Source organism: Pan paniscus, chromosome 5 (assembly GCF_029289425.2).
Source record: "Pan paniscus chromosome 5, NHGRI_mPanPan1-v2.0_pri, whole genome shotgun sequence".
Taxonomy (NCBI): Eukaryota; Metazoa; Chordata; class Mammalia; order Primates; family Hominidae; genus Pan; species Pan paniscus.
Window position 1 is genome coordinate 99,562,012 of NC_073254.2, and position 23,153 is coordinate 99,585,164.

Sequence of the window (23,153 nt, forward strand, 5' to 3'; positions counted from 1 at the left end):
TAAGGATCAAAGCCTTTTTAGAATAAAAAAATTCTCATTTTCCTAAAAATGTTTAAAAATTGATTGCCTCCCCTATTAAAGAAAACGTTTTTTATCTTGAAGGATTTGCAGAGAGAGGAGAATGAAGAAGGGCCAGCAACTTAATTAAGTTTGTGCAATTCAGATATTTATGAAACTCAAAATTAACAGGGAGAAATGAGCTTTAGGAAAACCATTTCCAAAGTGGAAGCTGTTTGACATGATCATTTCTTTGTTATTGTTGTTTGTATTCATGCTTTTTACACACTGAGTAATCTTGTGCACACACGTTGCTACAAATTCCACATATGTATGATTAAGACAAAGATCAATATCTTTGGTGTAGATCTTTCTGTTTGCTAGGCATGTCCATGTGGATATCCCACAACAAATTCAACATGTTTAAAACGGAGCTACTCATGAACTCCTACCTTCTAAATCTGTTTTTCTTATAGTTTCCATTTCAGTCAGTGTCCCTGTCATCTCCTCAGTTACTGGGGGCTTCTTCTCTCTTGCTCTCTCCCACATTCAGTTGATTACCAAGTGGTGTCAATTCTCTCTCATAAATAACTCTATCATTCATCTATATAGTATACGCCCACTGACTTTTCCATTATTTCTTATCTGCAATTCCTAAACTGTTCAATCCATCTTCTACATTAGTATAGAAGTGCCTGTTTCAAAATGAAAATCTCATGTCATATTGCCATCTAAAAATCCTCTTATTATTTCTAGTAAATTGCATTATATAATAGGAGCTCCATAAATGCTTAATAATGAATGAATTAATGTACAACTGCAAGATGGGCAGGAGTAGAATCGGGCATAATTATTTTCATACTTATGAGCCATAAAACAATTGCTAGAAAAAATGTCACCCAGATAAAGCCATTTGCTAGTCCTTGACCTCTGAAACAACTATCCATATCACATCAAACTACTATAGGTGAAGGTCTCTTTTTCTTCATATGCTTCTTGATTTTATTTTACTAAATCAACCAAGGGCAATGGTTGCAATTTATATAAGATTTTGAAATCAATTATACCAATAAATAATAATCATGATAATCATTATAAAATAGCATTTTTGCAGAGCTATAGATACAGTTGAGATGTATTTGCCAATGGTGATATAAAATTCAGAACTTTTTCAGCTTCAAATTCATATACATTGAGCAACGCAAAGAAATACTCTCCCTAAAATAAAAATGACTAATTCTCCATCTCCTAATTGTTATTCAAAACACATTCTTTATAAGTATACCTAAACACATTTTTGCAATACTAAAAGCATCTGGAGATATATAGCACTTACCTTGCTATAAATTTAAATGCAATCCTCAGCTGTATTTTTATGAATTAATAAAAATGTTATTTGGGCAATCTGGGTTTTGCAGTTAATCAAGAGAATTGTATCTTTACGAGAATATCCTAGCAACCTCTCAGCAGGTAAGAAAAAAACCCAGCTGACCATGTACACTGATTTAATTAATGCTGCTGGACTCCATCAAACTTTGCAGTTAATCAAAAAGACACTTAAAAACAGAAACAGAAATTATGCTACAGCTGAAAATGAAAAATACTGGTGAAGGGTACTAAGAGAAAAATTTCATAACTAAATGAGAACTCCTTACTCTGTAGAATGTTTATCAATAAGCACAGTAACAAGAAAATTGATGAAGTTACGACTCCAGTGGGGGTGTCAAAACCAATATATTTATTACTCTAACTTTATAACTATTTAGTATTACTCTAATACTTTATATAAAGTATTACTCCATTACTTTATAACTCTGGGATTGCTAGTCCCAGAGCCAAAATTACATTGGGATAATCACAGTTTTAGGGATACATTCAAAACTTGCATTGCCACTACATTTTCACTGGCCTGTCAGACTGTCCATTTTCTAGTGGAGATGCATTTTATGGCACCTGAACCTTGGAGAAATATGCTTCTCTCTTCTACATTTGAAAATAGACCTATTTTCATCCCCACCCCTCACCCACTCCATCATCAGTATTAATATTTTATATGGCCTGATACTTGGCACCATATAAACAGATTACACAGAAACAGGTCTGTTCTATACGAAGTGGGTTTTGTTTTTCTAAGACAAAAAAAATTAAAAAGCCAAAGAAAGACATATGAAGACTTTATATAGCAAACAAAATTCAAATGTGATCGACTGTGTTAGTAAATAAACACTTCTTCTAGATGTATGTAGGAATTCTTGTTTATATACCTTTGTCTTCACATACACTGAGGAGTGGCTACATGAGAAGCGGGAATACTTAATTCTGTCTCATTTTTCTTTTTTTTTTAAATATTCCCTGTATATTGGCTAATTTAGATAATTTTATTTTATTTTTCCTTTTTTATTATACTTTAAGTTCTAGGGTACATGTGCACAATGTGCAGGTTTGTTACTCATGTATACATGTGCCACGCTGGTGTGCTGCACCCATTAACTCGTCATTTATATTAGGTATATCTCCAAATGCTATCCCTCTCCCCTCCCCCTACCCCACAATAGGCCCTGGTGTGTGATGTTCCCCTTCCTGTGTCCAAGTGTTCTCATTGTTCAATTCCCCCCTGTGAGTGAGAACATGTGGTGTTTGGTTTTTTGTCCTTGCGATAGTTTGCTGAGAATGATGGTTTCCAGCTTCATCCATGTCCCTACAAAGGACATGAACTCATCCTTTTTTATGGCTGCATAGTATTCCATGGTGTATATGTGCCACATTTTCTTAATCCAGTCTATCATTGATGGACTAATTTTAGTATTTTTTAAAGCTCAAGCATAGAAACCACTTGACTGGACCATGAAGTACATACACACACACTCCCACATACTTTTCTCAAACTTTCAAAAACCTGAACATTTAAGAAACTTGTTGCATTAAAAAATGAATGTTCACAAAGAACATCAAATTTAAATCACATTGATTTGTTCTTCTTGAGGGAATGCTATAAGAATGATGTTTTGAAGCTTTTTCTGAAAGTTTGGGAATCATAGGTTATAATGGAGGAATGCTATATGAACTACCCAATCTTTTTGGTGTTCATTGTTCCAATAGAATTCCTCTTTCGTGACTAGTTCAAATTTTCTGACATGTTAACCATGCAGAACCGACAGTTACAGATCACAACTGGTTCAGTCACAAAATAAAAAAGACAGTGGCTTCTTTCTAGTCCAGTGTGCAGTGTGAGGAGGCAAAGATGAGTCCATATACTGCACCTGCTCATTGTGATCACAAGCCCTAAGTGCTAGATTTAAATATAGAAAAACCTTCCAGGGTAGCCGTTTCTGTACATAAAGGAACACCTACTCACCCCAACGAGTAGTACTTTAGAATAGTGGTTCTCAAATGAGCTGCAACAGGACCACCTAGAGGGCTTGTTCAAATACTGATTGCTGGCCCCTACCCACAGTTTCTTATATAGTAGGTCTGGGAATACAGCCAGAGAAATGACATTTATTTTATTTATTTTTTTCTTTTTTGAGACAGAGTTTTGCTCTCGTTGCCTAGGCTGGAGTGCAATGGCAGCGATCTCGGCCACTACAACCTCCACCTCCTGGGTTCAAGCAATTCTCCTGCCTCAGCCTCCCGAGTAGCTGGGATTATAGGTGCCCATCACCACGCCCGGCTAATTTTTTCTATTTTTAGTAGAGATGGGGTTTCACCATGTTGGCCAGGCTAGTTGCTAACTCCTGACCTCAGGTGAGCCACCTGCCTTGGCCTCCCAAAGTGCTGGGATTACAGGCGTGAGCCACCGTGCCTGGCAAGAACTGACATTTCTACCAAGTTCCCAGAGGGCATTGCTGCAGCTCTGGAGGTCATACTTTGAGAACTATTGCCTAACGTATAACGTAAATTTATTTAAATGATGCTGAATATGTTCTTCAAGAGGAAAACGTTAGTTACTGTACAGGGAAATGCCACAATTTTCTGCCTAGGATGAAAGAGTGCATGATATTCATTATAAAACTAGACTTCAGAAATATGGGCCCCATTTTTCTATATTCTAGACCCCGGTCATAATGTGTAAAGCATTAACACTAACAGATTTTCCTGGCCTATATTCTTTGGTTGTATTGATCCTATTTCTCTACTGAAAATTATTTTAGATAAAGACTAAGAAGGTTTGTCCTGATTACTTGGAGCTCCTCTGTAAGTACTTAGAAGAGTAAATATTACAGGTATCACAGAGATTAGAAGCAAATATTGAGGCTAAATTTAAGACTCTGGGGGGAAGTTCTTATAGAAGAACAAAACAAAGCCTTAAATAAACCTTTTTTTCTAGGTGTACTTAGTTTTCAGTAGCTGTGATTGCCTATATAAAAAACTCTTGGGTTCTTTGTATCAGGGTAAAAAAAAAAATCTGACATCTATAATGTCCTGTTACAGACTACACAAAAAGTATGCATAACCAGGATCAATATCAACTGGGACCAGAAATTTGAAATTTGGTATTCAGGTCAGTTAAAGAGAGAAGAAAGACAGTCACCATTGGCCATGGTAGTTAAGGAATCCCCGTAGTTCTACTGGCAGGGAGACCATCCTGAATTCTAATGCTCTGCTTTCAGAACACAGTCTGGGTTCCTGATTTGTATCTATTACCCTTCATGGAAATGGCTGGTGAAGCAAAACTATGTGTGTAAAACTGCATCTGCCACAGGCTGCTTGTCCACAAAAGCAGCAAAGCATCTCTATGGAATACCTCCGTATGGATCTGTAAAGAAGAGTCCCACTTCAATCAAAGACAGCAGATTATGAGGTAAGATAACACGTGTAGTTTTTAAGATTCCATACTGACAAGCTTCTGTTGTTTTAAAAAAGTTTTGGGTGTTGATACAGAAATTAATGCTAAATAGATAATGATCTCCCTCTAATGACATGCTTCATCATGTTACTTATTCTCTTCTCTCAAAAATACACGATGTCATTTAATCTTCACAATAATCTTGTAAGATAGGATCAGCTCTATTTCACTTCTGGAAGATGTTAAGAAAAGTTAATTATTTGACAAAAGTTGTAATTAGCAATTGGCAAACACTCCAACCCAACTTCTGACTCCAAAGTCAGTGTTTTTACTATTCTACTCTGGCTGCTGAGTTCTAATTTTTATTTTGTTTTAGATGAGGTAGATAGAATATAATCACTTATATATGGATATGTATCTCAAAAATGTAGCATTTAGTATGGAAAATACATATTTGGGTCTCTAAGTCTTTTCTATGAATTCTAAAATGTAGATGTCATATCCATCTTACCTACTGTAGCTGATAAATCGTTCACCCTTTAATAATCAATGAACTTCACAGTGCAACCCCATCATATCTTATTAGAGAAATGCCTTGTTCCTCGGAATAAGGAGTGCTGAACAAGTAACCAACTTTTAATGTTTATTCCCTATTATTTTTATTCCATATTATTTTTTGATTAAAATTTTTAATAAAAAAAGAATATTTTTTGTATGTCAAAAATTCCTTCATCAGGGGAACCATGCCTCCTCCATTCCACAAAAATCCTGTTCATTCCATGAAGTAGGTGTAGGGATCCATCCTTTCCCTGCACAAGACCACCAACCTTAATGCTGAGCACACAGCATTCCTTGGGCCAATCAGACTTCTGTCAGACTAGACTTTCTTTTTGCAGGGGGTGGGAGAAGGGGCATGCCAGATGAAGGAATGATGTGGGTTCCAGGCTACCAACTGTAACAACTGCAATATTATCAAATGTAAAGTTTCTCTGAAAATGAGACCCAGCAGTGGACAAAGTAAGTACTATTATTCGAACCTCCAGATCCAACCACACATTATTAAGCTTTCTGGATTTGAGACAAAAGTAATTTCCTTATTTTGCTTAAGCTTGTTTGATTTGGGTTTCTGTTACCACTTAAAGAGTCTAGGCTGGGCACGGTGGCTCATGCCTGTAATCCCAGTACTTTGGGAGGCCGAGGTGGGTGGATCACCTGAGGTCAGGAGACGGAGACCAGCCTGGCCAACATGGTGAAACCCTGTCTCTACTAAAAACACACAAAAAAATTAGCCGGGCATGGTGGCAGGTGCCTGTAATCCTAGCTACTTGGGAGGCTGAGGCAGGACAATCGCTTGAACCCGGGAGGCAGAGGTTGCAGTGAGCCGAGACCGTGCCATCACACGCCAGCCTCGGGGACAAGAGCGAGACTTCATCTCAAAAAAAAAAAAAAAAAGTACTAAAACAAAACTCTTTCTAAAATATTTCTTTAGATTTCTCATATTGAGGCTATTGAATGTAATCTACTACCTGTGTAATCTCATGGGTAACCTATAACATATATCACAATCTATTAGCTGTAACTGAAAATGGGAATAACAGTACTTATTTGGAAAAACTTTGTGAGGAATAAAGCACATAAAAATGCCAACTGCCATGTCTGGCATTCAGCAAAAATAATTGCTCTCCACAATTATTGTGTTTCCAAAACAACAATAGCAGCTAACGTTCGAGTGCTTCTGGTTCTAAGCAGTTTTTCTTATATTAATTTCGAGTTAATTAGGTTAGATTACTGTGAGGTAGGCACTCTAATTAGCCGTTTTATAAAGAAGAAAACAAAGGTGCAGAGAAGTTTTGTCACTTATCCAAGGATACACACAGACATTAAGGGACAGCTGAAGTATGAATTACCTATCACATTATGCAACCCAAAAGTTCTGTGGGTTTGAAAGTTTCTGGATTTTGTTTTCTCTTTGCTGTGAAGCTGTTAACTCACCTCTCCTTCTTATGTCACTGAACCCGTCTTTAGAAAATCCTTTCAAAGCTTAGTTTTTTTACTCTTCTGTGGGTTAGGAAACAAACTCATCAATCTTACTGCAAATTTATTTATTTATTATTATTTTTAAGTTCCGGGATACATGTGAAGAATGTGAAGATTTGTTACATAGGTATATGTGTGTCATGGTGGTTTGCTGCACCCACCTACTGACTTACCTTCTAAGCTCCTTCTCCTCATCCCCGACCCCTCAACAGGCCCCAGTGTGTGTTGTTCCCCTCCCAAATTTAATACTGAATAAAGTAAGGAGAGTTCTAAGTGCAGATTAAAAAAGACATAATGTATTTAGTACAGAGGTTTTAAGATAATTTGGAGGTTTAAAAGCTTTTTCTGCTTATGTCTTGTGCAAAGTATAGCATTAATGTATTACACATTCCTACCTGTATTCTATTTGTTCATTCTTTTTTCCCTACAAGAAACTCATAGTTAGCCATGGTAATAGCAGCTAATGTTTACTGAGTGCTTATAATGTGCCAGGCACCTGCCAAGCATAAACCTAAGTATTTCATTTACTCATAACCACCATAAGAAGTACTATTAAAGACCAATAACAGCTGAGCAAGCTGTGGTCCAAGGACACACAGGGAACAGTGGGAGGGCAGGGATGGAACCTCGTGCAGTCTGGCTCACTGTGCTCTTCATCCACTTTGTGAAGACAGGGGCCTGTCTGGTTTACTCTCCATGCTCTCCTGCCATCTAACACAGTCTAGGGCATCCAGAAAGTACTAGTGGTTAATTTTTTAAAATTCTCCTGAATAGACTCGCTTGAACCTGGGAGGCAGAGGTTGCAGTGAGCCAAGATTGCGCCACTGCACTCCAGCCTGGGCGACAGAGTGAGACTGTCTCAAAAACAAAAACAAAAACAAAAAAACAACACCCAAAAAACAAAAGAAACAAACAAAAAACTCCTAAATAAAAGGAGAGCAATTTCAAGTGATATAAAAGGAGACTTTAACATAAGAAAGTTTTGTGTAGAAGGGGAAAAACTTTTTAAGGCAGATTCGTTGCAATTTATGGTAACTTCTTTAATCCTAAAAAAATCCGTATTATCCCATAATACAAATTTCCCTTCCCCTTTTCATCAGGCAGATTTACATGCTCTATCCAACTAACAACTAGTCGGGGATACCAGAAGCCGAGTATCTCAGAAAATGAGGTGGAAGAGGATAATCAGAAAAATTGCAAGTCAGCCATGGAATAAATTTGTGTTTATTTCACAATTCAATTTAATCCTCTTTACCCTCATCTTTTTTTAAAAAAAAAAAAAAACTATGAGCACTATGTGCCATTATGATAGCCATTAAGGGTGAAAGGATTAATTAAAACTTTAATTATCTGATAAGACTAGCATACTGTCTAACCTGATTTAGAGAAAATTCATCTACTTCAACTAAAAATACTCAACATAAAAAAAGGTATAATGAAACAAAAATTAACCCTGCAGGGCCTGTTTCTATTACATATTTTCTAAGTAGCCTCAGGTATCACTTAAATAAAGAGTCATAGTGCATTTTTAATTTTTATTAGTAACAGTTCTGAGTACAAATAAATTTAATGACATTTAGAAAAAAAAACAATTTACCCTGTAAGGTTTGTTCATAAGGAAAACCCTGTTTTGTACATTTTAATCTCCAATTTTAATGCTTAATATCATAATGCCTTTAAATCTGTAACTTAACTTTAGGTTTAATTTTAATAATTCTGTCTTGTTGCATCTTGTTAAAGAGATTATCAGGTAGAAAAAAAGCAAAAAACTAATTTAAATGACGTGAATAAAAAACTTAACTAAAAAGTTTTAAAAACCTTTAAAACAACCTGAAAATTAGAATACTTTTGGCAGCAGAAAAATTAGCAGCTAGGAACAAAATTAACATTACATAATATTTTACCAATAACTGCATTACAAATAATATTGTTTTACATATATTAGAATGATTTGCAACATATTATAGTAAATGGTTATACATATCAGACATACGAATCTATTAAGAAAACTTTTTAATATAGTTTAGCACTTTTGAGAGATTCTGTTCCCAATAAATGAAAGGAACACAATTTAGAAGATGACAGGTGGTACATCTTTTAATTGGAGACCTAACCAGGTAAGTCTTGACAAATAGTCATGCAATGAAATTCAATAATATGCATTTATAAGAACTCAGAATAACACAGTAACTCCTTCCCCTCATCAGTATATATGACTGGCGTCAGAAATCATACTACGAGCAAATGCTAGTAAATTCTTGAAAAAAACAGCTCACTTTAGAATAAGTGCCAATCTAAATTTTTTATTCTTCCCAACACACTATTTCCACCACTCTTCATTTTAACAATGTTTTCTCCTTGGGTTGGTGGTATATTACTGCTTTTTAAAGACCAATCATACCCAGCATGATCCAAGGTCATCAACTTCTCTATAAGCTGAAGTGAATTACAAACAGCCAAAAGACCAATGCATTTAAACAGAAAACTATCCACTCTAGTCAACAAGGCAGAAGTCCTATGTTTGAAACACTTCTATCCAAAGTTGCTTTAAAACTAATCCTGTAAGTCCAATAGTATTACACTATTGTTGTCTCCTTGGTTTGAGGACAAGTTCAAATCTTAAAAGCATTAACATTGCCAAATTATATTACTCTGGACATAATTGAACTGAAGATCTTTCTATAATATATTGGGATAAAGTTTTTCTATTCTTTGCAGTTGGTATGTATTTCCACTATTCCTTGCATTTGGCATGAAATCTTACACCCAGTCACTGAGAGACAAAGAGTGTAGGAGAACAAGGAGAGGAATTACACTGTACCCAAGCTTCTGGGGGCTATGACAGAGAGCAACTAACTGTCCTTGCAAACAGAGAAATGTCTTCTGAACTCAACATAATATTCTAACAGAATTGTAGGTAAGTGATGTCAGTAAATACTGAAATTGGGAAATGAGTAGTGTTAGCTGTGGGTACTTTCAGAGGAATGGGAAATCCCAATGTTGTGACTGCTATCACTCAAGAGTAGCTTAGGACTGCCACGTAAGATAGGGACCCCTGGCCCTATCCATAAAGGGAAGGGCTCCTAAGAAGCACTGGTTCTCCACCATCCGGAGCTACACTTCCCAACACAGATTTTCATCCTTAATTTTCATTCAACAATTAGTGGGAAGACTGTATTTAGCACAGTGAGAATATGATCAAAAATAAATACATAAATCGGAATAAAAGTAGAAAAGGAATACCACCTCCAGTGAAGTTAAACTTGCCATAGCACTGGATGAAGAGTTAAAATCTATTTCATTTTTCAAGACACATTTTTATTTTTGGTTTCATTCAAAAAAGCCTCCTTCATTCTTGGCAAACTATCTATGTGGTGTATGTATGATCTACTTCTTTTTAACTGCATTGTATTTAGCTATTAAAAATCATTCCTTAATAAGGACATTTTAGCATTAAAAAGTCTAAATGTTTATAATAAATACTGTATTAAAATATTTCAATATTTACAATTAGAAAAAATGTATACTCTAGTCAGTCATCTCAGTGCTACTTCTTCAATTTCATCTTCTACAGAATCAACTGCTTTTACTGCTGGTTTATCGTCTGCATGTTTTAATCGGTGCCTATTTGGATTAAAACTTCTTCCTTCACTGAGGAAAAAGTCTTCATCTTCATCATGTTCTTGATCTCTGCTGCCTTTATTCCCAGGGAGAAAATTTAGAGGGTCAATGTCTCCTTTACCGGAAGCCACAGAATTTGGGTCACTGCTTTTGGAGGAAATGGTGCTGCTACCACTGGCACCAAATAACTGTTCCATCAAATTAGCTTTTTTCTCTTTTCTTGTAATTAAATCTACACCATCTTTACTAAGTTTTTCCATACTGTTTCTTTGGAAATCCAAAAAACTACTTTTTTGACTAAATGGATTTGACCTCTCTGATGTTTTTGCAAACGAAGGCACGTAGCTACCAAATGCGAACTCATTAGGGGAGGCTGGACTTCTAACATTTCCTGAATTCTGACCTTCTCCTTTTGGAGTTGAGAAACTGATGTCTTGCAAATGATGCCCATTAAATAATCTCTCTGAGGATTCAGAGAACCTGTATGTTTTGGGGCTTCTCTCTGGGGAGTGTCGTTTTGATTCAAAATCAGGTAACAATGGCAAAACAGGGTATTTTAGATTTCGAGAATCTTGGAGTTCTCTGTCAATTTCATTCAGTTTAGCAAGTAGCATTTCTCTCTTCAGTCTTTCTTCTTCCTCTCCTTGCAATTTATCCATATTCTGAATTGGATACATTCCTAGTTGGTACCTTCCAGTTTCCCACTCTGGCTTTTCTTCTCTTTCCAGTAAAGATGCCTTTTCTTTTTGCTTTTTATCAAGTTCTTCTCTTTCCCATTCTGTATGAAATCAAATTTTTTAAATGGGATTTTGTAACAGTCAATATTTTTAAATAGGAAAACTATCAACTTTCATAAAACCACCATATTTAATTTGGGTATTATAAATCAAGTGAGAAAAGACATCATAAATTTCATTTCTATACTTGATATTCTGGGATTAGAGAATAATATATTTAATACGTATTGCATTTAAGATTCTCATTTATAAAAAAATTTGTTCTTTGAGATACTGGTGGGGAAGAAAGGTTCTTTGCCTATTTTTTATAACTAATATAATGCTGTATGGTGGGGATGGATGGATGGATAGATGGAGCAAAGACTCTACACTTAAAAATAAATGAAACCTTTCAATGTCATATCCTGAGATAGACTTATGTGGTATTCTGACAGAAGATGCATTAACTTGAATCTAATTAAGAGAAAACTTCAGACAAATCCAAAATGAAGAACATTCTATTTTTAAAAATGGGTCTATATTCATCAAAAATGTTAATCTCTCACACACATTCTCTTTTTCCTTCCCTCTCTCTCTCTCTATATATATATGTAACAAAAATCTCTAGATTAAAGAAGACTGAAGAGATATGAAAACTAAATGCAATTCATGATCTTGTATCAGAGGGAAGAAAATTCTATCAAGAACAATATTGTATCAACCGACAAAATCATAATATGAATGACAGATCAGATAAATGTGTTGTGTCAAAGTTAAATTTCCTGAAGTTGAAAACTATATTAGAATACAGTCTAAGAGAATGTCCTAGTTTGGGGAAATATACATACAACTATTTAAAGGTATGGGCATGACACAACTCACTCACAAATAGTTCTTTAGCTATTCTTGCCACTTTAACTTTGAAACTACTTCCAAATGAAAAAATAAAAAAATTTAAAATATGTAGGAACACTACAAGTATAGTAACTTTAGTAAATGGCATCTGAATTCTACTTCATCAGAATTTTCTGAATGCAACTTGTCCATATTCCCTAACCCTAAATAGCAAATGACTTAGAGTGTTCAATTTTTTTCTTTCCTTAATAACATTATTCAAATGTGTATGGCTCCTGATAAGCCACCCCCTACCACTGTATCCACCTTTCTTTGTTCTACCTAAGCAATTCACAGTTAAGCTGGAAGATATTAGAAGACGCTCACTCTTTCTTTCTCAAGGGATGCTGACTTGTCACATGCTTAAACAAATTCTTTTTCTTACCATCCTCCAGCTTTTCAACCTCCTGTTTTACGACATGGAGTTCTTCATCTTTAACAAATTTTTCTTCTCTTTCCATAATTGGGTTTAGAATCCCTGCTTCTCCATGCCTGTCTTGCTTTTGAGATTGCAAGTCCTATTATACGTTTAAAAAAAATGCAAGTTCACAAATTATAGAAAAGGGGGGGAACTAAACAACACAGATTTATCCATTAAACATGATTACCAACTAAGTTAAAAATTAATACAAATTTTCAATTAATGAATCAGTAAATCACAAGTTATCACTCCTTGAAAAATTCTTCAAAACCACACAGGATTATTTCCATTAAAATTGTAAAGAAGCATTCATAAGATGTACTAGAACCAGTATAACTGAAGTAAAGCCAAAACCGTACATAAAATCCTGAAGAGACAAGTTTTAGAAGTATCCTTGCTTTGTGCATTTTCACCAAAAATCTGATTAATTCAGTTAAGCAGAAATGACTATTCGCCAACTATGTGCATCAAGTGAGATGCTGTTGAACTATAACATGAGCAGTGACAATATTATGTCCAACCCCCAATTAATATATTTTATAATATTCAAATCAAATAAAAATGTTACAAACTTAAAATTCCTTGTTTCCTATGGTAACGTTCAAATATATGGGTGTGTGATTTTTCTTAATAAAAGTGAAATATCTATTATTAGTAAAGACTTGTCTAGTATCCATTTTCATCTTCTCCCTTTTAGTAATGGAATCCTTTGAGTTTTAGCAGGACAGAGAGCTGCTTAGCTGGAGACTACATTTGCTACCCTCCCTTGCAGCTAGAAAGAACTAATGGAAGGTGAGTGGAAGTACATGTGCAACTTCAGATCACATTTATAAAACCAAATGCTGCTTGCCCTCCATTTCCTTGTTGCCCTTTCCCACAGGGGTGGAAAGCCAGTTCCAACCATACACAAGAGGGCTACACTCTTTAAAATGGAATATCAACAAGACAGGGGATGACTACCATGAAACAAAGCTGTCTACCAACTGTGAACTACCAACTGACTTCAGTCTATTACAAGAGAGAGAAATTTTTATCTCACTTGAGCCACTCTATTAAGTCTTTTTCCAATAGCAACTTAGCTTGTACTCTACCATTTGGTGAGGCCCTTTACAGTGGCAGGCTCAGTCTAAAGAGCTTTATAAATGTCATGATTATTTCCAATTTCATCTGACTAAAAAAGAAAAAGAAAAAAAAAATTTCATGATTACTCATTGTCACAACCCTGAAAAGTAATCCACCCTCATTTTATACATGAGAAAGCTGAGGCTCCAAGAAGTCACACAACTAAAATGTTAGAATTTAACTAAAATGAGAGCTAACTCCAAGGCTATATACTCTCATACTCTTTTCACTATACCAGGTTTCTATTCCTTCTGTTGAATGTATACTGTAAAAAGACCTATATTTTAGTCCTTTTAAAGTTAACAATTACTTTGTTATTCCTCACTTTGTGATTTCAAAAAGACAAATCAACATGATCTAGTCTTAATGACAGCACAAATACAGAAACACAACTTAGCGGATACAACTAACTTGTCTGAATTATCAAACAAAAATAAATAAACAAATAAAAAACTAGAATATACACAGAAATCAAATCAGTTCATCCTTTCTGTTTTATACCTCAAGAAGAGACCTCAGGGTCACTGGGAAACTTATAAGGTATAAAAATATACCATTGTATGAAATATGCTAGGTTGCCGATACGTTGTTTTCTTTGGGGTTTAAGTTGTAAACACTAAAGATAAAACTCTCTTAGAGAAAGAGACTTTCCAGTGATTCAGAATGAAAGTCCTTTTAAATGAAAGTCCAACAGAGACCCCTTGAATTCCACTCTAATTTGAACAGGATAAGGTCAGATTCCACTGCAATTACCTTGTTCATTATTCAGTCAGTTAACATGTAAAATTCTCCTATATAGAGGACCAAAAAAAAAAATTAAACCTAGTCAAATTCTAACAAATCATTTGAAAACTACTATTACTTGCTACTAAACATAAAAGTACTGAGGGTTTTCCAAGACTATGTCAGTACATAAGAGAAACTTAGAAGGCAAATTCTTCTCTTCTGCCCCCAACCCAGGAAGCACAATCCATCATTCTGAAGCACCTGAAATAGGTGATGTAAACTAAAACAGTCAAGCCAAAGGAATTTTAAATTTTATTATTATTATACTTTAAGTTTTAGGGTACATGTGCACCACATGCAGGTTTGTTACATATGTATACATGTGCCATGTTGGTGTGCTGCACCCATTAACTCGTCATTTAGCATTAGGTATATCTCCTAAAAGCCAAAGGAATTTTACAAAACACACGATACCTCTTTCCCTTCAAAAAGGCTAGTTGCATATTCATATAGATATAGTACTAGCTTCATTACTGAAATTTTTAAAATGTCTGATATTGTGTTTTTAGGAATAACTTCAGACCGAGTTTGGTACATAACAATACTGCTAAACTCACCAAAGTAAGATGTCCTGGTTCTTCCCATTTGTTTTCGTAACACATAATTGTTTCTGGTGTTAAAGGATATTCTTCTGGCTTGAAGTCTTCCATGGTTTGTACTCCTTTTGTACACAGGTCTGCAAAATCACTCTGGCATGCGGCTACAGTGAAAATTATTTTTAAAAAATTATTACAATGAATAATGCTAAAATATATGGAATTCAGCTGGCATGTATATATATATATGCATGTGTGTTTGCATATACATGTACATTTATATGCACCACTTCATTTAAATGGAGAATATATATATTCACCTATATATATTCACTATATAAATATAATGCATGTTTTGCTCAGCTTGGTTAATACTCACTATTACTATTTTTGTTTCTAGGATTTACTGGCAATTATATGATTTGGGGAGAATTCTGACTATAAATGCTTTAAATTTCACAACATTTATACTTTAAAATCTTCCAATTCACATAAAAGGGAAATTATACTTTTGTTAAAAAAGAAAGTAAAACTACAAATAACAATACAAAATATTTATAGGTGAAATCAACTGACAGCTAAGATTTACTTTATAATACTCTGGAGAAAAGTAAAAAAACAGATGAAATAAAACTGGTAAAAAGTATAACTGTTAAAGCTACATGATACATAAATGAAAGTGCATCATATTACTCTCTCTACTTCGGGGTATATTTGCATATTTTCAAAAACATTAAAAAATTATAATAAGGAAATTTCAAAAAGTTATGTAAAACAATTTTAACAGCGTCACTTCAGGGGAAAAAAATGGAGAAAACAGAAAAGGATTTCCGAAAATTATTAGGAAATTTAAATTGCAACAAATACATTTATTTTAAATATATTTCAATGAGGTTCTTTTCCTTCCCTTCCATTTCAGAATTATTGTACTATCACTAAATAATAGCAATAATATCAGTTTTTGAACAATCATATTTACCATACCATTTTTTCTTAATGCAAGTTCTTTATTTGGAGAGGACTTTGGCAGACGATTAGAATATATATTTTTTATATCCAGTTCTCTCTCCTTTTCCTGAAAACAAACGCAATACAATTAAGGAAGTAGAGCCTCTGCTTAAAACAAAACAAAACCCCTCACTTTGTCATCTGGTATTTTTCTTACCATATTGAAAGTTACCTGGTTCAGCTTCCTTTTGTAACTACCAAACTATAGAAAGAAATGTCTCTAGCATACTGAGGTTAGGATAGAGCAATAATTTTCCCTAAAAAGTCTAATATGTCCTGGAAATTAAAAAAATTAAGGCAAATTTCATTTTCTACTCATTCTTACCTGATAGCGCTAGTACTGTCTTAACTGAGACACAGAGACAAATAATTTAGTTAGTATCTCTCAAATGTAAGTTCTGAAATATTGATGAGTTAAAAATTAGACCACTCTTTCATACACAGGCATACTTGACCATTTTGGGGCTGTGGCTTTTTCTGACAATTTGATTAACAAAAAGAAAACATAAGATAATATATAATTTTGCACGATGTTACACAAAATTTTGTGCAAAATTTCATTCTATCTAGAACTCATTGATGACTTCTATGTAGAATGAAGAATACCTGTTTTAACAAAATTAAATAATTTGAATACTTTCTCTAAACACTGTGAAAATGAAGGGCATCATTTGAAACAACTTCAAAAATAATAAATCATTGGGTGATCTGAGGAAAAACACTGAATTATTCAACCATGCAACACAGTGAAGCTCTAGTTCCCATAATTTTCTTCTATGATTTTACAATTTACTTCAGTTACATCATTTCTATTGGTGTATTCAGTGTTTCACCTTTTTTGTTTTTAATTTCACTTTGTTATAGTAATTATACCAACAAACCTTTTCTAAGTGCTAAAGATAATATCAGAATTTTGTAAATTATATTGTACCAACTTACAAATATGAATAGTAACATTTAGTGTTTTAAAATATTTAATTTTCATCTAATACACATTATGGAAAACAATGCAATTTAAAATACTTACCTTTAATTTGTGATATAGTCGCTGTACCTCCTTTTGAAGAACTTTATTTTCATCATGAGCCTCATATGCCCTTTTCCTTTCAGCAAGCAACTGTCGTTGGAAACTGTTAGTACTCAGTTCAAGGTTTTTCGATAGCTCCTATATGTATAAATACATAAAAAGCAGTCCTTTAAAAAAATTCCAACAATGAAACATAACACATGGCAGTGTCAAAATGATGTTTTTAGTGGTATTGTCCAAGACCTACAAATCAGACTGGGCATAGTATTCATGTACATAAGCTGGGAAACAGATTTACCAACAATTTAGTAAGGTATCAAGCCTGTTATTCCTATCTTTGCTTTTCATAGTAATTTGTAAATAAATTGTTAAGGCTGGGATGGTAGCTCATGCCTATAATCCTGTGCTTTGAGAGGCCTAGGCAGGAGGAGCACTTGAGACCAGCCTAGACAACAAAGCAAGACCCCATCTCTATAAAGTAAGAGTTTAAAAACTAGCTGGGCATGGTGGTGCATGCCTGAGTAGTCCCGGCTACTCAGGAGGGTGAGGCGGGAAGATCACTAGAGCCTGGAAGTTTGCGCCAGTGAAATGAAGCCTTGGTAGACAAAACAAGACTATCTTAAAAAAAAAAAAATCTTAAGCACACACACATTGCTTGGGCAAATAATAAGATACCAAGACAGATAAAATTACACAGCACTACCAAAGCTGCGGAGAGTACCTAGAGTAAAACATCTCTAGATAAAAACAATAGCCATTTCCATCCATGGTCTTCAAACATGTCCCATCAGGTTTATAAAATAATTTATGTTAAAATATTTTCTTTTAAAATAACTTGTCAAGACATCATTTCTAACTTGCGGGCTTTTTTTAAAGCATCTTATAGATAGATAGATAGATTACAAATATAATAAATGTTTATTATAAGTATAAATAAAATAACAAAGAAAAATAGAAAATAAAAAGCAGTTACAATCTCATTACATTGTGATAATCACTGCCAACATTTTGATGTATATAATTTGAGACTTTGATATATCTTTCTCAGTAAATAAAACCATAAATACCTAAGTCAATATACTGTAATAACACAATCTTTTTCAATGGAATAGTATCGTAGTTTACAGATTATCATAATTTAACTAAATTCTGCTGTTCATTATTAGGGTGCTCCAATTTTTCCTAGAGTGAACATCCTAATACATATAACTTTAATCATGTATTATTTCCTCAGGGTAAATGTTAAGAAATAAAGTGTCTTAGACTTTATCTAAATCAAGAACTCCTGACCTTTGAAAGGTCCCATTAAGCAAATGAAAAGATAAGCCACAGACTAGGGAAAATATGTGCAAATCCCCTATCTGCTAAAGCAGGGGTCCCCAACCGCTGGGCTGCAGACTGCTATTGGTCTGTGACCTGGTAGGAACGGGGCTTGCACAGCAGGAGGTGAGTGGCAGCGAGCAAGCGCGAGCATTACCACTTGAGCTCTGCATCCTGTCAGATCAGCAACAGCATTAGATTATCATAGGAGCACAAACCCTATTGTGAACTGTGCCTGCGAGGGTTCTAAGTTGTGCTCTTCTTATGAGAATCTAATGCCTGATCATCTGAGGTGGAACAGTTTCAGCTTGAAACCATCCCCCTCAACCCTGTCAATGGAAAAATTGTCTTCCACGAAATCAGTGCCTGGTGCCAAAAAGGTTGGGGACCGCTGTACTAAAGGACTTGTGTGAAGAAATGTATAGAGCTATCCCTCTGTGTCTGTAGGGGAATGCTTCCAGGACTCCTGCGGATACCAAAATCCAGGCATACTCAAGTCCTGCAGTCAGTCCTGTGGAACCTGAGTATATAAAAAGTCGGGCCAGGCGCGGTGGCTCATGTCTGTAATCCCATCACTCTGGGAGGCCGAGGCAGTGGGATCACAAGGCCAGGAGATTAAGACCATCCTGGCTAACACAGTGAAACCCCGTCTCTACTAAAAATACAAAAAATTAGCCAGGTGTGGTGGCACGCGCCTGTAGTCCCAGCTACTCGGGAGACTGAGGCAGAAGAATCACTTGAACCTGGGAGGCAGAAGTTGCAGTGAGCCGAGATCATGCCACTGAACTCCAGCCTGGGTGACAGAGCAAGACTCCACCTCAAAAAAAAAAAAAAAAAAAAAAAAAAAAAAAAAAAAAAGTCGGTCCTCCGCATCCAAAGGTTTCACACACTGCAAATACTTTTATTTCTGCATTTGGTTGTAGAATGTGGAACCTGTGGATATGGTGGGCCTACCGTGTTTATTGAAAAAAAAAATCTTTGCATAAGTAGACCCACTCAGTTCAAACCCATGTTGTTCAGTGGTCAACTATATATTACCTCCAAACATCTGTATCTGTCCCACAAAATTCAGTAACATGAAACCAAACAGCTCAGCAAAAAAATGGAGGAAATACGTAAACAGATAATTCACCAAAAAGATATCCAGAGACAAATGGGCATATAGAACAATGCTTCAATATCGTAAGTCATAAAGGAAACACAAATTAAAGCCACAATAAAACAATGCTATTTATCTATCAGAATGTCTTAAACTGGAAAAACTGAGCATACAAAATGGCAAGGATGAGTAGCAACCAGAACTCTCATACACTTTTGTTTTGGGGATGTATAATGGTACAACCATTTTGGAAAACAGTTGGGCAGTAAAACATACATCTACTATATAACACATTCATTCCACACTTAGGTCTTTACACAGGAGAAAGAGAAGCCAGTGTCTATACAAAGACTTCTGCATGAATGTTCACAGCAGCTTTATTTGCAATAGCCAAAACTGGAAACAATCCAAATGTCCATCAATGGGATGGATTAATGGATAAACAAAATGTCATATATATGTATACAATAAGGGTAATTACCACTTAGCAATAAAAAAGAATGAACAATTGATATTTGCAACATGTTTGAAGCTCAAAATAGTTTTGCTAAAGAAACCAGGAATAAAATAATACATACTATATGACTCCACGTGTATAAAATTCTTAAAATGCAAAGTAATTTATAGAAACAAACATTAGATTAGCTGAGGAGCAGTGGGCAGGGGTTGATAAAAGGGGGAGGAGTACAAAAAGGCATTAAAACTTTTTATAGATAATAAAAAACAGTAAAAACAAGTGTGTAAGTTTTAAAAAATGAAGCTTCTGGGTTGACAGACATTAGTACAATTTCAAGGTTTTGAAAAACATTACCAATATGCCCTTAGAAAAGGCTGTAACAATTTACATTCTCTTTGAAAGTCTAGTAGCCTTTATTTCACTAGATACTTACAATAACAGGATACTGTTAATTCTTTAATCCATCAGATTGGCCTAAAGAAGGATACGATTATTTTATTTGTTTTTCTTTGATTACTACTAAAGTTAATTGTCATGTTTATTGCCCATCCATATTCTTCATGAAATGTTTTTGTAATGTAATAAGAATCTAAAAGATAATGACAAAATGAGGAAAAAGCAAACTGAAAAACAAAACAAGCAAAAAAGTTAAGAATTTTCCAGAATTGAAGATATAATGAGAGATGAAGTTGGAAAGAGCATCATGATAAATACCGGATCAGAAAAGAATCATCAACGGATGCTAAATTTTCATGAGGAACAAGATATTTACATATTCTTAAGGCAGCTCCACATAGACTGCTTATTGATTTCACTATAAGAGGAAGAACAGTTAATGTATAAATGTTAGACAAGTTGAGCAACACTTTGGCTAGGAGATCAAAATTAACATTACTAGTGAAGGTCAGGCGACATCATGTGGCTCCAGATGTGAAACCTTAAGAAGGAAAATAATATCACCTATTCAGTATTCTCACCAAAAATACAAAAACCTCATCTATACACAATGAAACATAAGAGAAATACGAAGTTAAGGATATTCTATTAAATGAAAAGGGGTATGGAGCTGTATGCTTCGAAAAATGTGAATGTCATAAATAAAAGAACAACAGTACGTGGAAATGGTCCAGATAAAAGGAGGCTAGAAAAGTGGACAATTCAGTATAATACTTGACCCTAGAGTGGGTCCCACTGGAGAACAGAAAGTACTATAAAAGATACAATGATGGCCAGGTGCGGTGGCTCATGCTTGTAATCCCACTTTGGGAGGCCGAGGCGGGCAGATCATGAGGTCAGGAGTTTGAAACCAGCCTGACCAACATGGTGAAACCCCATCTCTACTAAAAATACAAAAATTAGCCAGGCGTGGTGGTGCGCACCTGTAATTCCAGCTACTCAGGAGGCTGAGTCAGGAGAATCGCTTGAACCCGGGAGGTGGAGGTTGCAGTGAGCCAAGAGCGTGCCACTGCACTCCAGAGTGGGCGACAGAGTGAGACTCCATCTCAAAAAAAAAAAAAAGAAAGAAAGATATGATTAAGTCAACTGACAAAAACTGTACTACAGACAGTAGATTAGAGGAAATCATTATATAAGTGTAAATCATAGTATAACCATAATTTTACTATAGTTCTATAAAGGGCATAATCCCTATTCTGAAAAAATACACACTGATGCATTTAGGGGTAAAGAGCATGATGTATGCAAGTTACCCTCAAATAGCTAAAAAAAAAAAAGTATGTGTATATATGCATATGACAGAGAGACCACATGAGAGAGCATGCATGCATATTATAAGACAAATGGGATAAAATGTTAGCAACAGACGAATCTGGGTAAACTGTATAAGAGTGTTCTTTGTACTGTTTTCAGATTTGCAATTCTCTGTAAGCTTGAAATTATTTCCATATAAAATATTAATTTAAAAAATCCTATCCCCCCCTAGATATTTTGGAGCAAAACAGGAAACCATTAAACTCAATGAGAACGTGTTAAAAAAAATACCAGGGCTAAAAAATACTTAAGTTCCAAATGATAATAACTGTCAACCTGGAATCCAGCAAGACCCAGTGAAATTATCATTGAAGAGATAAAATACATTCAGACAACTACTAAAAAGTGTTGCCACTCAGAAGCCCTCACTTAAACATATATTTCAGTAAGAAAGGAAGTGAACCCTGAAGGAACAATAATGAACAATGGTGACATGCAAGAAATAATGGTAAACTAAAAAATACTATTAAAATATTACGAAGAAATTTTTTAAAAATTAAAAATACTGTTAAAAGTTAAAAGATTAAGCAGAAAAAAAAACCAAAAAATCAAAAACAAACTCCCAAATGAGGAATAAATCCAGTTTTCAGTGGTGAAATCTAACAAATTTTAAGAAACAGATTATCTGTAAAAGAGAACAGAAAGGAAAAACTCTGTCATTTTTGATGAGTTTTTTTTATAATCTTGATGTCAATAGTGGAAAAATAAAATTGTACACCATTCCAAAATATGAATATTGTTGCAAAAGTCTCAAACAAATATTAGCAAAAGGAATTCAGCAATGTGTAAAAATTGCATCACAACTAAACAGCACCTATCCCAAGAAGCAAAGAACGAGAGTAGTTTCACATTGAAAACAATCCATGATTTAAAACAAAAACCCTAGCAAGCCAGTAGTAGAAGAAAATTTCCTTACACATAAATACACACACAAATTCACAGAAAAAGATCCAGAAGGATACATACTAAGACACTAAAAGTGGTGACATCTGAGTGGTAAGAATGAGAATGTTTTCATTTTATCTTTTAATTTTTCTCTAATTAAAAATATATATACATGTACTACTTATAAAAAAAAGCTTCTAAAATATGTTTAAGTAAAAATTAAAATGCTTAGAAAAAATATATCCTACAACTTCAAAAGAGTAGTTACTTCTGAGCAAGGAGAGTAGAAAAAGGATGTTTGGAGAAAAGATACAAGGAAACTTCAATGTAAGATCTTAATGTCAGCTTATTTTAGCAAAATAAGATCTAAAGCAAAAATAGCAAAATATCAAGTAGGTACATGAATGTTTTAAATATTCGCTTTTTCTGTATATTCAAAATATTTCATAAAAAATATTAGGAGTACTTTAAGAAATTAAAGAAACAATCAATAAGGAAGAAAATGCAAACAGTAGTTATCTTCGGCTGGCAGGACTATGCATATTTTTGCCCCACTTTTTTTTTCCTTTTTTTTAAATTTTATTTTATTATTATTTACTTTAAGTTTTAGGGTACATGTGCACAATGTGCAGGTTAGTTACATATGTATACATGTGCCATGCTGGTGTGCT

The 23,153-nt window shown here is 34.5% G+C and overlaps 1 protein-coding gene and 1 long non-coding RNA gene across 16 annotated transcripts in view; one reads left to right on the forward strand and one right to left on the reverse strand.

Moving 5' to 3' along the window:
* Positions 1-23,153, forward strand: part of LOC134730605 (uncharacterized) — a 114,795-nt gene that overhangs the window by 56,293 nt on the left and 35,349 nt on the right. For 4 of the 14 annotated variants that reach the window (XR_010112456.1, XR_010112458.1, XR_010112452.1 and 1 more), the window contains exons 5-7: positions 4,608-4,798; positions 9,539-9,737; positions 13,170-13,264. This is a non-coding gene — a long non-coding RNA (uncharacterized LOC134730605). Of the gene's footprint in view, positions 1-4,607; positions 4,799-9,538; positions 9,738-10,394; positions 10,528-11,785; positions 12,371-13,169; positions 14,942-23,153 lie in introns of those variants that run through there. The other 10 variants (XR_010112455.1, XR_010112451.1, XR_010112453.1 and 7 more) reach the window with 7 other exon arrangements.
* The window catches only part of LCA5 (lebercilin LCA5), a 52,534-nt gene continuing 37,722 nt past the window's right edge, over positions 8,342-23,153 (reverse strand). For both annotated transcript variants that reach the window (XM_003805822.5, XM_063605390.1), the window contains exons 4-8: positions 16,952-17,089; positions 15,901-15,991; positions 14,938-15,080; positions 12,437-12,569; positions 8,342-11,219 (exon numbers count right to left, since the gene is read on the reverse strand). In XM_003805822.5, coding sequence (XP_003805870.3) covers positions 10,357-11,219; positions 12,437-12,569; positions 14,938-15,080; positions 15,901-15,991; positions 16,952-17,089 — 1,368 coding nt within the window. In that variant the 3' untranslated portion in view covers positions 8,342-10,356. The remainder of the gene's footprint in view (positions 11,220-12,436; positions 12,570-14,937; positions 15,081-15,900; positions 15,992-16,951; positions 17,090-23,153) is intronic.